This window comes from Columba livia, chromosome 3 (genome assembly GCF_036013475.1).
Source record: "Columba livia isolate bColLiv1 breed racing homer chromosome 3, bColLiv1.pat.W.v2, whole genome shotgun sequence".
NCBI classification, from domain to species: domain Eukaryota; kingdom Metazoa; phylum Chordata; class Aves; order Columbiformes; family Columbidae; genus Columba; species Columba livia.
Genome location: NC_088604.1, coordinates 81,746,095 through 81,762,620, shown reverse-complemented (window position 1 = coordinate 81,762,620; position 16,526 = coordinate 81,746,095). Strand labels below are relative to the sequence as shown.

Genomic DNA, 16,526 nt, shown 5'->3' with positions numbered 1-16,526 from the left:
CTGTGATATGGTTCATATATGCAATTTGCCAGGACTGCAGAATTGTTCTTTTTCCCTTTCTCTGTAATATTCACTGTTGTGTTCAAAAAATGGTAGGGAAGTCCTTTAAATTAGGTCATTTATTTACACGAGTAGATAGAAGGTGAATGACTTTGGAGTGAATGAGCTGTTAACCAGACATCTGAAATGGTACAGAATAAGATTGGTATCGAAACTTGCATTTTAATCAATGTAATTTATAAGAATTAATCCTCTTCACCTTGTTCCATTGAAAGCATTTATATATCTGTAGAACATTACCTACTTTAGCTTTATTTTTAAATGATATTTAAAAACTTCTAAAATTCAAGAAGCAATCCCCGTGGAAGCACTGTCTGTGTGTGTATTTTTAATGACAAGAAAAAGAGCAGTCCTCCATCTCAGCTGTGATGCAGCAAAACTGAAAAAAAAGTATACAGAGCCATAGAGATACCTAGAGATGATGAAAGATGTGGAGTGTCTTTCATTTTGTAAGTAATTAACATGAGTAAAAACAACTGCTTGAAAATTAGGAATATAAAGAAGTTGCTAAGAGTTATTTAAGATTCTGTATAAAACAAGGGGCAAAGCCCCATTACTTTATAGTCAGTTATGTCTAAAACACCCCAAGGCATGTAGTGCACTATTAAGTTGCACATCCACTGACACAGGAGGTTGGTGCAGGTGGGTGGTTATCCAGGACAGGGTTTACCTTCACTTGCTGGGAGCCAGGCAACACTCAGCTGTCCAGGATTTTTCACACTCCTACAGTTAGTGGAGAGCCAGAGCACTCTTTTGGAGTGAAAATCTAGAAGTGTCCAAGACAGCCAGAATTAACAGCCATCTGAAGAAGCATACACTTCCATTGATTCTAAAGAGCCTTAAGGACTGGCTTAAATTAAGAGATTGACTTTTGGGCAGTTAGCTAAGGAGCTGTAAAATGAGCTCCTACTCCCTTCTAAGCAATCCGTAAGAAATGGAGAAATGCTGCTGAAGGCCAGTCCTGGAGGAGCACACAGTAAGGAAAGCTGGGTAAGGAATCTGGGATCCTAGACAAAGACAAGTAAAGACAGGCTCTACAAAAACTGCTCTTCTGCAGTTTTCAAAGCGTTCACTTCTTGCCTGTGATTTGTAGTTCCCTCTTGTGGGGACAGCAAAAGGCCCTGCTCTTGAAATTCCACTTGAGAAAACAAAAGGAGAAAGTCACTGGTACTCAGAAGCTCAGATCAGTGAAGTCCAACTCCAAGAGCTACCTGAATTTCTAGCCACAGCCAGCTGGGCTGGTTCCTCCTCCCAGGAACAGGCTCTTCAATACATTTCTCACCTACTGGTGAATTCTCAAGGTTTGCCAGCATGTCCCTCTGAAAGACAGTGCTGGAGTCACCTAGGACTGGTTCGGTGGACCAAGTGCTAACATCATGGTCTGTTCCTGAGCTAGTGAGAAGTCTGCACGAGCCAGGCAATTCACTTCTTGCCATCGCTACCCTGTCTGTGGGCAGGGGTGGGGGTGGTGCCCTCCCCCAGGCTTGCATCACTGCCCTTTTGGTCTGGGACCACGCACCCCTCCCCAAGCAGAGCCATGGCAGGGGACTGCTGCCCAGTGAGGACAAAGGCCTGTTCCTGCTGAATGAAGAGAAACGTCAACTGGGTATTCGATCTGACCAGCAAGTAGTATACAGCTACTGTTGAGAAAAGTACTATTTTTTGGGATATTTTTGACCACAGAGGGGGTCAGCTGCACCACAGGGTAATAAGTGGCATGACCAAACCCAAATGTTACAGTGAGAGCCTTAACAGAAGTCTTTCTTCTAATTATCTTTCAAGTCTTTATATAGACCATATCTGAAAAAGACAATGCATGAGAATTCCATTCTTTAGCTGTTCTGTAGCTTAAAACTTCCATTCAAGAAAATTGTAAGAGTAAGAATAAAATCTCAGCACCACAGCCTCTTTAAAGTTTCAGAGAATAAATTATGTTTAGCAAAATCACTGTACAATCTTTTGTGTGTTGAATCTCATTCTTTGGAAACATATTTCAATGTTTTTGCTGCATAAAACAAGCAGCATAACACAAAGTCATTGGGTTGGTTGGTTTGGTTTTCTGGGTTTTTTTTTTGGCTATCATAGGGTTTAGCAACAAAATCATCTTCCAGACTGGCTGATATAACAGGTTTTGGTTGTTTTTCTTAGTGTTCAGTAATGAATCTGAAATATTGGTCTTGAAATTTTTAACTGTTAATTTTCTAGTATTTTCTGAACTTAAGTGTAGTAATTCTTTAAGAAGAGAAAAGCATAAAAGCTGAAATCTGGGCTTACCACTTATCAGCTCAGTACCAGGCAAAGAGTTAATGTACAGCTGAAGCTAGGTTGTAAAGATAACTTTCTTGCGAAACTGCAGCATCTCCGTACAGCAGTGACTGAGCAAATGGTGAATTTGTGTGGAACTTAAACCAGAATTGACATAATAAACTTAATTCCTGGTTGTAAATGATGGATCAGACAAGAACACAGATTTTTACTCCATCTGATGCTAACCAGTCCTAGGACTCTTTGGAACAAAAATCTCTGAAATATAACTTCAACTAGAGCTTCTTTGATGACAGTGGATGTTTTGAAGTTTGTGCCTTCTGCATTTTACCCGTGGTTACACCTAAGTGGTGAGACATTAAAGGGGAAATTAATCAAATAACATTCCTTTTGAGTATTCTAGCAGGACAGTTGAAGGTATCAGTTAATGTTCTCTTCTAAAAGGAAGGATACTGCCTGCCATCTCTAGAAGAATGAGGGGAAGAGAAAATAAATCACTTATTTTAAATGACATATTTGAACTTTTCCCTTCACAGAATTCACCTAAACTCTTCTGCCCAAAGGACAGAGTCCTGGATATTGAAGCTATCTACAGTGTTATCGATGATGCGAAACAGTTTGTATACATAGCTGTCACGGATTATTTGCCAATCGTCACTGACACCAATGCTAAACGGTGAGTGCACATGTCCAGGACTGGGAGGTTATCATCATGCCAATAAGCTCTGCTGGAGAAAATGCACCCACAGGAGATTAGTTACTACTGTGGACCAATTTCTTGGGGCCCAATTCTGCTCTTATTGAAATCAGTGAGAGTTCTGCCATTGACTTAAATGGGAGCAGAATTGGGACCTAAGAAGACCTTTGCAGTTCTGGGTCCTAAGCGTTGGATCTGCCTGTCGAAGGAGATCAGAAATTGTCTAGTCTGACCATCTGCAAGTGACTGGGACACAGGCATACAAGAACTTACTTATACATTAATCTTATTTCTTACATTATTATATTCACTATCTCGATATCACAGCTACTGGCATTTTATGAGTATCGTACAGATATGCAACATGAGAATGTGTGTGCATTTGTGTTAAGAGAGAAATAACATGTGGCAAGTTCTCTTGTAGAATGTGGGAGATGTAATTATTTTATTGAAATATACATATACATGAATATTCCAAATTAAGCATAGATTACATTTGAATTATATTCCATTTTGGTTAACTGAGAGTTGCTAAAAACAAGAAAAAGCAAGTAAACACCCTATTTGTATGGAACATTGAAAAACACTGATGACCCAAAACTGGAGCCACAATGTAATAAAAACATCCAACTCACAAGGCAAGTATCCAGTAGTCCCTCCTGCTCTCGATAACACTCACAATGAATTGAGCATCTAGTAAAGCTCACCATTCCATCCAGGCACTTTGCTTGAACACAGTTAAGCTAAACATGTGGTTATGTGCTTTTTCCTAACTTTGCATAATTAAAGATGTTTTGTTCCGATTTATCAACAAATCACTAACATTTGACTGTTATCAAGCATAAGCTGTTTCAAGTCTACAGGGGGGTTTTGCCAATGAACTCATTCTGTACAGGCTCTGTCACAGTGAAAGAATCGTGGGTAGTGCTGCAGGAACCTCAGTTTCACAATATGCATCCCTCACATTTCTCCTTTATGTTGGAAAGAATCTTAATATGTAGAACCGTTACAGTGTTGCAGTTGATATTATCTCCTATACTCTTCCTTACTTTGTTCTCATGCCTGGAGAATTCAGAAATCTGTTGGATTAGTGAGATCCAGGGAAGGAACCTGTGTGAATTCATTTTTCCTGCAGTGTGTCTTTGTGTTTGAGTCACTACCACAGCTTCCCTACCTTGTCAGCTCCCATTTCTGGCTTGCAAATAATTTTCTGGCATTGCAGAGCTTAGATGTCATTCAACCAAATGCCTTGATGTTGCTGGAATAAAAAAAACCAAGCATTTTCTTTATCTATTTCTCCCTGTCCTGACCTCCTCCCACCAAAGGTCAGGAACACAAAGCTAACTACCAATTGTGAGAATAGCACCTTGGAAGCCACCATCCCACTTATGGCAGAATTTCTGCAATCCTCATCATGAAAAAAAAGGTAGCATTCTCCTTAAATGACCCATCTTCATCTGCTGCTGGAGGATGCAGGCACCCTGCACAGCAGCAGTGCTCCCTTTCCCAAGCAAGAAGCGACAGAAAGCATTCCTATCCCCAGCCAGTGCGGTCACAGTACAGAGGAAGAAAAGGCGGGCAGTCAGGGAGGGATCCAGCATTCTGGTTCCCTTGTGTAACCAGCAGAAATCCTTCCTTTTCACTCTGTCTGGGCTGGGTAAGCAGCAACCTCCAGCTGTTGCTCCTTCTGCTGGGTGTCCGTCCCCGTGGGAGCTCTGCTGCTCTTCCTGCAGGCACTGACACAGGAGGAATGCTCCAGCTCCGGGCAGACAAGGTCCCTGTATTTTGTGCAAATGTTTTGGCTCTCAGTGCACCGACACAGATGGAAGATGTGCTCAGCCATCCACAGCCTCGCCGTCACCACAGTGGCAGTTGTGGTACAAGGCAGAATGACCCAAAAAAAGGTGCTGGCAGATCTGTTTAGTGAGAACCCCTTTAAATGAGAATGGCATTCCTTCAATGGATGGAAAATTAAATTCACATGTGTTTAGTTTTCTCTATGACATCTAGAGCTGGATACATAAAAATAATTTTTTTTAAAGTTCTCTGAATATATTGTATTATTTCTCCACAGGTACTGGCCGTACTTAGATGGGAAGATAAGAGAAGCATTAGTTTTACGAAGTATTAAAGTACGACTTCTCATAAGTTTCTCAAGAGACACAGATCCCCTTACGTTTAACTTTGTTTCATCTCTGAAAGCTATTTGCACTGAAGTTCCAAGCTGTAGTTTGAAAGTTGTAAGTATTATTCATATTGGTTTGAAATCTAAGATATTTCCCACACACAAAAAAATCAAGAAAACTTCACAACTGAGAAATGTTTTCTGTCAGTATCAGTCTTTAAATTTTATTAAAGAAGACAGGAAACATAATATAATGAAATGAATTTATTCCTGGTAATAATAGACACAGAAATTAAGACAGAAAAACAGAATGCTGCCAAAAAGCAGCCTGTGTGATGGGCAGCCCATGGAAAACACATCTGGTCTTCCACAGCAAAGCCAACAGAGTGAACCAGTCGTATGTCTTGTTCGTACTGGCTGATGAGAGTAATTGTGACAGCACAATAACGTGCTTTTGTCTGGATTCGTGTAACCTTTCTGTTCAGCTGCATAAGCATCTGCTTTTCCTTTAATCAAGTGTAAAATACAAGAAAAAATAACAAAGATTTTAGATTAAATACAGGGCACAAATTTGGAATTGTGAAAACTAGAGCAATCATTATGTGGACCACATTAGACATGCAATACAGAAGAGTGAGAAATAGCGTATATCTTGCATTTGTATTAGAGAGCAGAGTGTAAAGGACTATTTTCAATTTGGTACAGTTTATTTTCATGGAATTGAGGCACACCAGAAATTGGCCATCTCGGATCAAATTATTTTTATGTTTTGGTTTGGTATTTTTTGTGTCCTTTTGTTTGACTGGGTTTAGGTTTTTGTTTTGTTTGTTTTTAAATATCTATATTAACCTGCTGAATTATTTATGCATATCTAGAAACAGGAATTTTTGTTATAACATCCACTGTTATTACAAGTTTCCTAGGTAAGAGTCAGTATAAAGCGTTTTTAAGTCAAAAAGCCTGTACATCACTGACACTGTTTAAGCCACTTCAGTTTCAAGTAACTTCTAGCTTGTTCTGTATTTATCATCAAAATTCTATTATGTACTTAAAAGTGGGTTTATTTTATTTAAGTGACACCTAATACTCTAAATATTTGTATCCATCTATTTATAGCAGGTAAAATCTTTAGTACATAATTTATCTTGTCAAGAACTAAATGCTAAAAGGAAAAAGAATATTTCTAGTTATCTATTCTAGGTACATAGTCTAGGTAGAATATCTGGAGTTAGAAATACAAGTGAAAAAAATCAGACTGCCTCAGGTTTAAATGGTTGTAAAATTACAACACACCTCAGTTACCTCTGTGCTGGGCATGACGTGCTCCACGTGCTGGGTAAATCACTGCCTTGAAGAAGCCTTGATACAAGTAACAGCCCAAGGCTCAGAGTTCACTGGTGTCTATTTGATTTTGGCTGAAATGCTGCCACAGGCTTCATCATGGTACTCCTTTACTTCACAAAATGTATCAGATGAGCACTGTTTTTTTTAAACTGCATTTCCTTTGCATTCATCTGTTCTAGACAGGATCAAAGTGAAACAAAACTATGCGTATGAGGGAGAAGTAAAAGCCAAAAAGATAAAAACTAAACTTAAACCTTTTGAATTATTGGAAAAGTCTGCTTTGCCTTTTGGTTCTGCCTTGGGTATAAGAAAATGTAAAGTCAAACTAAACTCTGCATGCATATATGTATACGTTTATATTCAACACTGAAATTTCCAGATAACCTGAAGTTATAAATTTTCATTGAAATTATACTTAAAATTCCTAAGTTCTAGTATCTCAATATTGTTCTGAGAGAAATGGCACCCCCTATCTTGTGTTCTTTTGGGGATAATATCTCTGATTCCTACAAAGCATATGCAATACCTTTTTTGCTTAAGTTTTGATTCCTGTGATATGCTTTGTCATGATTGTTTCTTTTTTTTTTTTATGCCTTTGGAAAGACCGGTTTGGCTGGGAAGTTCTCAGCGAGTGCCAGGGGCTGGCTGCAGCTGCGGGCTGTGTGTGCACGGCTGTGCCAGCCACAGCAGCATGAGGAACGTGGCCAGCCTGGAGAAGGCTGTGCAGATATAATTCCTCTGTGAGATGGGAATCTCCTGATTTCCCCTGCTCTCTGACCAGGCTCATGGAAGATTTGGACTTGCCTACCCACAAGTATATAGTTAGAAGCCAGGCACTTGGTCTGCTTCACAGTGTCCTGATCAAAACCAGCCACCAAGCACTGTGCGTGTCATTTTCCAGTCTGCTGTTGAGGCACATGGACTGTAAGACATGATCTCCTAGTTGCGAATGCTGAATTTTAACAGTGTGTTCTAAGTCAAAGATTTCTTTCTTTCTCTTTTGCCACAAAATTGACAATACTGGGCAATTATCATCAATGCAGTTAAAAATTATTAGTCCTTCATTATGCATTCCTCAGCACCTCATTCACAGTCCAGTTCACATAGGCATTAATAATTACTGGATTCAATTTGAAACTGCTGTGAGAGTGCAAACTCAATACACGTATTCTGAAAAAATTATCCCTGGGAAGTATTCATGAGGAAAAAGCTGTGTTTGAGGACGAAATAAGTCCTATAAGTACACAGCTAAATGACAAGGAGTAAACTGCACACCAAACTGTTGCTCATTCAGGGACCTCCATCCTGTGCACAGAACCACATGTGGTCATGAAATTAAAGCTTTAATCATAAAGGGTAAACTCAAGGTGAAGAGCTCACTGTTGTACCTCTTGGGACCTTAATTCCAATACTCCGTAAGTTCTGTGTGCTCAACCACGTAAATCTGTCTTATGTGCAAAAATACATAGTCTGTGGCTCGAAGGAGCAGTATAAAGGGACCAGGTCTGTTGGGTGCAGTGCTGACCAGAGATGGGCGTGGTGTTGAAGACCTCACAGAAACTAGGGAGTAGAACACAGTGTCTTTAGACAACTGGAGACCAGGAAGGTGTGCCATGCAACAGACATACATATCTACATTACAAGTTGTTCTTGAGTCTCCATGTGAATCTGTTTCTGAGTCGTGCAGAAGTATTCTGGCTAAGGAAAAGGAAAGAAAAACTGAACCTTACACTAATTCTCAGAAAGCCAGAAATGCCCTAGGAGTAAACAAAGTGTAATGAATTAACTATGAAACCTTTGCTCCTAAGCAGCAATTTAAAGTTCTAAACTCCTAAAATAAGGATGGAAAAGATAAATGAAATGCAGAAGGTCATGATTATTAACATAGTATTTTTACTGAAGGTGCATGTTGGAGAATGTGAGGCCAGCACTGGTTCATTTGCTTATGTAAGCTACATGTGCGTATTCTGTTTGTGAGGGCAGATGGGTTTCCCTACTGGTATCTGTATTGTCAAGGAGTTGAGGCTTCTCTGCTGATGCTGGAGACCATGTTAATTTTCAAGCCTTCTATCTTTTCCTGCCTGAATCTGACCTATCTCTTACAACATTATTATGCAAGCAGAATACTAAAGTATGAATTTTCAGTTCAGCACATCTGCTGAATCTGTTCCAATTTGACAACCTATATGATTACTGTGCTTGACTGTTTTTACACCAAGGTATGTAACTTTTTAACTCTGGGAAGAAGACGGCTTGTTACATTTTCTTTCCTGGCATTGAATACTTCACCCATTTGTGAGTTTTAGACTACTCCCTACGATATTAGTATTAGTCACACATTATCTTTCACATCTCTGTGAAATGTTACCCTTGATGGACACCCTACAGCTGCTAACAGTCTCCATTCCTGTTTTGTTGCACCAAAAAAAGCATGGACGTTTTCTTCTGGCTTTATCAAAAAATTCAAGACCCTTTCAGAAAGATTCAGATTCATCTCTGGTACATACTCTGTGTGGTGGTTGCATGCTTGTAGAGTAGCTGCTCAGACACACAGTTGCAATCTTGATGTCTAAGAAGTATCCCCTAGGATCTAGTAAACTTTCCTTTACAGCTGTTAAGATAATTTGTACTAATTTTTTTTAAAAAGTGTAATGTTGTAATCATTAGCGATGTTAGAAATATGCAGTTAAAGGTATGATTTCTCCATGCAGCTCAGTTAGACGTAAATATACAACATAAATGTCATTTAGAGAATGGTTACTACAGTTTTACACAGAATAATGTTTTTCAGTGCCCTTTCAAAAGCCATCACTCAAACAGTTCGGGTGGTTGTGCTTGTTTTTTGATTAAAAAAAAATACCTTGGAATTTTGCTAGTGTTTGAAGTCATTACAGAATTTAAGCTGTGGAAGATAACAATGCCATGTGCAGGTAAGTAAGCAAGCATATGAAACTCAGAGACTGTTAATAGAAACAACTTCGTGATAGTTGTCGATCACAGAACTGCACCACAGTGCCATCCAGTATTTGGACACTGAAAAAACACGAACTCTTTACATTTTATTTTTAGTGCACTAAAAACTTGTTTCACCCCTAATAAACTTTCATCACTGAGGGGGAGCAGGGCAGTCCAAGATCAGAGACTCTCCTTCTCAATGCTGGAATTGGCAGGAGCCCGTACTACCCTTGGTATTTTACACAGAGGTCTTCCAAGCGGCTTTGGTACAAGGTCTTGCAGCATAAAATTTACCCCAGTATATTTTCCAATGAGGAAAAGACAGATTCTAACACAGTCCATAAAAAGAAGTGTCTGATAAACAACAGCCACTGGGCTGCTCTACCTTTTGTCTGCAATTAAACCATTTTAATTAGGTTTGGTAACACTGATTGCAAATAAGCCTGTTCAGAACCTGAAGGAGAGTTCTCCAAGGAAAATCAAACTGTAATGATCAAGACTCATGCTTAAGAGGAGAGATGTTTTTGAATGAGTATTTATATGCAGTTCTGAAGCAACCAGTGGTATAAAACCTAAAGCTGGCATTCCTGGTCATGAGTAACAACACATTTTGGAATAGTCGAGCACTTTACTGCACACCAGCTTGAAATGTACCTACCTCATCAGCTGGATAAAGAATGCTTTATAAAGCTGCCTGTGTGCTCTGCCTACACCCTGATTTGATTTAACCAAACTGATGAGGCAGTCTACCAGACATCACTACATTTCAATAATGGATTCAGTATTTTACAGTTGGGTTTTCTGAACAGTAAGACTATTCTGAAAGCCATCTCCGTAGCTTAAAAGGATTCATTCAAGGTGTGTATCAAAAAGAGCACTGGTTCAAAAGACAGATTTTGCATTGTGGAAAACAGACCCCCAAGAACAATCACCACCTTTTGGAGCAGGTTTTTTTCAATGCTATTTTTTTGATGTCTTAAGTGGGTACAGTTACCTTCATTAGTAATATACGGTGAATTAGGTTTGTTTTGAGGATCTACATGATCACTGCAATCAAAGTTTCCCAGTCATGCAGTAAATATTTAATTTCTTTGTCATCATATTATTCTCCACTTTTGGTTTTGGAATCTGTGTCCTAGCTATTAGTTTCCTTGATGAAACACACACTATTTAGATTTGTACCAGAAATCTGATTTTTCTCTGGCACTGATGCAAACAAGGAGTGCACAGAGCTCCTCAAATTACAAAGTTGAACTGAGACTTTACCCTTTCAGGTAGCAGAGATGCATTTTCTTCTTGTTGTCTGGTAAATTTGATCTCTCCATATCAGATTTAACCCTAAGAAGTTTCTGAAATCAGCAAATTTCCTGTTGGAAACGATGCAATGTGTAATGTAAAGGTATTGATTCAGCTGTTGGTGTGCCTGCCAATCTGGTTCCTGAAAGCAGCCTTCAAACCCCCCTGTCCCTTGAGTGAGGAAATGAGCTTAAGAAAAGTTCCTTCTCTTACACAGAGCACAAAGACGTGGGGTTTTGTTCATTTCACAGACTTTATTACCTGGAACTGTATTGCTTTCAGCATGCAGCAGCCATATACTTTGTGTAGTTCAGAATGCCAGCATACAGTTAGGATCACAAACTTTGAGAATTTAGTAAGAAATACAATGTGCAATATCTTAGTACAATTAATGCGTGGCTATGAAAACTCAAGCTGTTCTGTAGCACTAACTCATTTGCAATAAGGAGTAGAGAACAGACCACATTTCTTCTGTCAGTTATAGAATAGTTCTCACTAACCTGCACTCCATTCTGTTTCATGGCAGAAATTCTTTGACCTTGAGGAAGAGAGTGCTTGCTTTCTGAAAGAACAGAAGAACACTTCCCTTCCCAAATTAAATCGTAACAAATATATGGTGACTGATGGAGCTGCATACATTGGTAAGTAACCACATCTCTTGAAATTCTAGTTTGTAGCCAAAACCCTGAAATACCACCCATTTGTAAATGAGGAATCTACAGCTGATAGGCTTGTTAAGTTAAAACAAGAGTCTCATTTCTTTGGGAACCTGGATAAGCTTTGAGCCTCTTCTCATTTAAAACCTCCTTTTGTCCCCATATCAATCAGTTTCTCAAGAGCAACATTCTGCTGTCAGTATTTAAAAACAGACTTTAGACACAAATATAACACACTTTTTGAAGTAGGAATAAATTGGATTATTAACATATTCTCTTGTTTCTGCAATCCAATGAAAAGACACTGTTCTCCACTGCCCATGTTACTACTAAAACTGTGGTCAGTTCTGGTAAATACTGTACAGATGCCTTTCATCCCCATCTGCTCAAATCTTGTTCCATTTAATGACATTTCAGACACCGTCCTTTTATTAACATCAGGTACATTTCCAGTTGGTATAAATTTCTCAGATATCTTCATGTTTAATGTATGTTCAGATATTGTTTTAAAAGATGACCCCTAGTAACAGCATTTTTCCCCAAAATACTGCGTGTGTTACAAATATAGAATTTAAAGAGTTCTAGTGAAATAAAAAGAAATAATGGAAACACTTGTTTTATCTGTTTTCCAATTACCCTCCTTGCCTTGTGATCACCAGGATTTGAAATGTTCATTCATTACCTTAGATTTCAATAAAGATTGTAATAACTGTCATAGAACAGTAAAATCTGTTTTTCTTTCCTGAAATGTTATATATCGATGGGTAACCTGTAAAAAGATTCATTGGTTTAGCTCAGAATTATGGAGCAACCACTCTCCATCCCATCTACTTGAAACTGTTTATATGGCAAGAAATTATTTTCATTCTTGGCACTGAAGAGGCCGATGAAGAAAGTAAATGGAATAATAATATAATATATACAAAAAGAAGAGCAAGTTAGTTTTGAATAAATAAAAGAACCTGTCTTCACTTAAGAAGTATTAGAGCTGTTGAAGTTCCAGAAAGGATCTGTGCTGCACACTGGTAGGTAATGGAGTTTTTTCTCTCTTGCTAATATAGAAAACTTATGTTCGTCTCTGCCCAAGTAGGCACTGGGGGAAATGATCCTGTATCATGCTGGATTGCCTGAAGGGAGAACACCTTGTTTTTTTCATAATGTTGGAAACTCATTGTATATTCCTGCCTTCACTTGTAGGTAATTTTGATTGGGTAGGAAATGCATTTACGCAGAATGCTGGAGCCGGCCTTGTTATCAACCAAGCAGACACGGGGAACAGCACAAGCATCATTAAGCAACTCAAGGCTGTTTTTGAAAGAGACTGGTATTCACCTTACGCCAAAAGTTTACAACCAACAAAAATCCCAAACTGCTTTAATCACAAACTTAACAAAGCAACATCTAATAAGACTGCCATGAGCAATGTGAATTAGAAAGACTATTTTACTGTTTAGTATGGCAACGAAGAGTTACATTGGGGTGTAGCCCTCTTTCATATTTACAGACAAAAGACTTAAAGAAAAAGAAAAAAAAAAAAAAGTTTGGTTGGGGGGGGATGTTTTTAGGAAAAAGCACACTTATATAAAAACTGTCTAAACTATATTCTCTATATTGAACTATTTAAGACTTTCAAATTTGTTACTTCTGACACTGAATGCCATTTCTGCTTCCATGTTAATTTTAGTGTTCTACATTCGAATTTAACAGCATGTGTCAGTTTTTCTGTTTCAGTTTTAGGACCTTCCCTAATTGCCATCCTGGCTAGAGTGAACCTTGAGGCAAAACCAAGATTCAAGCTATGAAATAGCATTCTAAGATCAGTTATTAGTGACATACAAGTAGATGGTAGGTTTCCTGTATCAGAAAACATTAAAGGAATAAGCAGACTTTCACCCATATGAATGATTCCCTTTAAATGAATACCCAGTCATGTAAATTCTTCCTATTTTGAGCATTTTGTTTGAGTGTTGCTCTTTGATGTCTTCTAACTAGCCTTAAAAGTATATTAGAGCTACATGACTGGTAATTCATTGGTTTCCTAAAAGTATGAAAAAATTTTGAGGGATTGGGGTTGACCTCATCAAATTTATCATAACCCCTACAGCCTTTCAGATAAATGGATTTTTTTATCAAAGTAATGTGGATTTCTTTCAACATAATATTTATTTCAAATTATACTGTTTTTCATCTAATAATGAAAATTTCTGTATTAATGGTGAAGACCTAGGATTGTTTGGTGGGGAGGTTTTTTGGGCTCTTTTTTTCATAATCTCAAGAAAATTCCTTCCCTAAGTTAAGTATTTATCAAGTGTGGGTCAGCAGTTGCATGATGACTCATTATGAAACCAATGCATAGATAAAAATCAAATACTACTATTTAGGAAGGCCAAGGGTTACACAAAATCATGCGGTAATCATTGGTAAATGATCATATAGTCATTTTGTTTGATTTTACACCTAAAAGTTTTTTCTTTCCTAACTTTTACTTAATAATAATTGTGAAATGAAATTTTGTGTTAAAGTGTCATCTATATGGGTGAATACATCAGCACAAACAGAAATGTGATGCCTTCATTTAGGCCCTAGTTTCAGTTGGTGTTGATAGTGTGCCTCTACAAGCATAACTTAGTTGTACCAAGAAGCAACTGTTGCCTAGAAGTGTGAATTTGCTCTTAAAACACATATAAATGTTTGGCAACAAATTATTCTCCACTCAGAGCTGTAATAGCTTAGTATTGTAATAAAAACATCTCATTACTGTCCCTCTGTTTCTGCTGAAGAAATACAGCCATGAAGCAAACTGCATTCTGCATTCTGTTAAAGTTTCCCAGAACTTTTTCCAAAATGCAGACTTTTCTCACGTGGCTGTATGTTACTGAAGGCACGCTTCAAAAGCAGCAGGCAAAAAGAAAAGGAGAACCAAGCATGTTCCAATGGACTATTTTAATCTTAAGAACAAGTTAAAAAAAAAAAACCACCTTGACTTTCAAAACACAGGTTTCTTTTACAAGGCTAAAAAAAAGTTAAAATTTATTTTAAAGTAAGAACAGCTTAGGAAATTCTTACAAGGTAATGTATGCAAAACTTCAGATTGCTCGCTAGAGGTAGAGACGCACCACAAAACTAGTTATGACCACAAAAGGCACACTTTTGACAAAGAATGTTTGTTTCTTTTGCAAGTGCCAAGATTCACGTCATCTTACTGAAAATAATGACATACTGAAACCATTTTTAAAGTTGTCAACTTTTACAGAAAAGATTCTGCACAGTTCAGCTCAATAAGATTTTCTAATGTTCACATAAACACATGCCACTTATTAGCCTTCTCCCACACACATAGGTAAATATATATTCTGGCATTCATATAAGAAACAAATATCTAAAGTGAACAAAGTTTTCTGAATTGTTGTGATGGAAAGATCTTTGTGAAGAGAAACTTCCATATTTTTTTCCTTTTGTATATAACTTTAGAATATGTGGAACAAGTATGAGAGAGAGGTCCCTGGCACTGAATTTACTTGTCTGTTTGTTTTTTCTTTAAATAATAGATATGAGTCCAGATTAATTTCTGGTGAAAATTTCAGCTGAATTACACCACCAATTAATTTTGTCTTATGAATCAAAGCTAAAAAAAAACCAAATCAAACAACAAAAATGCCACTTTCTTAAAAGCTGGTTGAGGTATTTGTAAAGCTTCTGAGGTCCCCATGGATGGGTGATCTTAAAGCTTGAGATAATACCGAGTCCTTACATAACATACAAAAAAAACCCCAAGCAAACAAAAAAACCCCACTGTCCAGAGTTGTTAATTGTAGCACATGATGGCAATAATGTACCAGAATGAATCAATGTAATTTTTTTTTTTCTTGCATTATGGATACTAGAAATATGTCAAGGTTTTAAATGACGTCTTGTACAAATAATGGAGGAACTGAGTGGAACAGTTTATAATGCAGAATTTACTGATGAAATCAGACTGCGGAGTTACCACTGACCTTCTGTTTAGTAGTATACCAAATAAATAATTCAGATGGAGTAGTTTTACTGGACAGATATTAGGGAAATACAATCATGAATATTAACCTGATCCATTGGTTTTGAAATGTATTCTTATTGTCTTGATGAACGTATTCTGGTGCTTCAATGACCCCACCCCCAAAAGAACTGTTATGTAAAAGTACATTTATGTTTTGTTTTTATGAATGGAAGATTTTGGGGGCTTTTGACCAACATTTAATGCAAAATAGTGGTTAGCCATCCTGCAAATGGACTGGCAGATTCAAGTTTTCATTTGGTATGAAGTATGGATTGCTATTTTAATGACTGTTTAGAATGACAGCAGCAACAAAGTAGTACAAAAGGCTTTGGTTTGCTACGTTAGCCAAAAGACAAAGTGCATCCTTGGACTTCAGCAAGTAGGAAATTAAAAATATCTTCTTTTTTTTTTTTTTTAATTACTTTTTTTTTAAGCTGTTGAAGGGGATTATAGCCAATTGTTTGTTTTGGGTTAAATACATTTGCCACAGCAGCCCCAGTTCTGGCTTCAGATCCTTCTACTCATGTAATTAAACCTGAAGCAAATCCATTAGCATGATTTCGTACTCGTTTAGCATGGACCAGAACCTAGACCAGTTTCCTCTTGCTGTAGCTCTCTTGAGTATCATCATTGCACAGGCTATTTCCAAACTTAAAAGGGGTTTGCAATTCAGTGTTTTTTCACAGGCATAATCCAAAAGATGCACTTTCTCTAACCCCCTTCTAACTGGCTTTGGTAACTCTGTCATATTAAAGGCAATTTCCTAAACAGAATGGCTTTATTCTTAAAGAATATAGACTGTAATTGTTGTTTGCTGCAAACATTTACTAGTGCCTTATTCATACAAGTTTTTGTTTAACTGTTCCTCATGTGAAGTCCTGCTAAAGATCTTGTATCTAGTCCGACGGCATACAGCAAACGCTCTAAGAAGACTAAATATTATGGTGTTTACAGGTTAGTACGTGGAACTAGAGTCACAAAAAGACAAAAACTGAATGTGAGATGTTGGTCCAAACCACAAGCACATTTAAATCTGAGCGTTTTTATCCAAGCCCAGCTCTACAATTAAATTTCACAAATTACTCCTGTTTT

At 37.7% G+C, this 16,526-nt stretch overlaps 1 protein-coding gene across 8 annotated transcripts in view; it reads left to right on the top strand.

The window, feature by feature from the left end:
• The window catches only part of PLD5 (phospholipase D family member 5), a 180,972-nt gene extending 164,765 nt beyond the window's left edge, over positions 1-16,207 (top strand). For 4 of the 8 annotated variants that reach the window (XM_021296010.2, XM_065057848.1, XM_021296012.2 and 1 more), the window contains 4 exons: positions 2,862-3,001; positions 5,097-5,262; positions 11,269-11,383; positions 12,596-13,066. In XM_021296010.2, the coding sequence (XP_021151685.1) occupies positions 2,862-3,001; positions 5,097-5,262; positions 11,269-11,383; positions 12,596-12,831 (657 nt within the window). In that variant the 3' untranslated portion in view covers positions 12,832-13,066. Of the gene's footprint in view, positions 1-2,861; positions 3,002-5,096; positions 5,263-11,268; positions 11,384-12,595 lie in introns of all 8 variants that reach the window. The other 4 variants (XM_021296006.2, XM_065057846.1, XM_065057849.1 and 1 more) reach the window with 3 other exon arrangements.
• Positions 16,208-16,526: the final 319 nt, after the last annotated feature.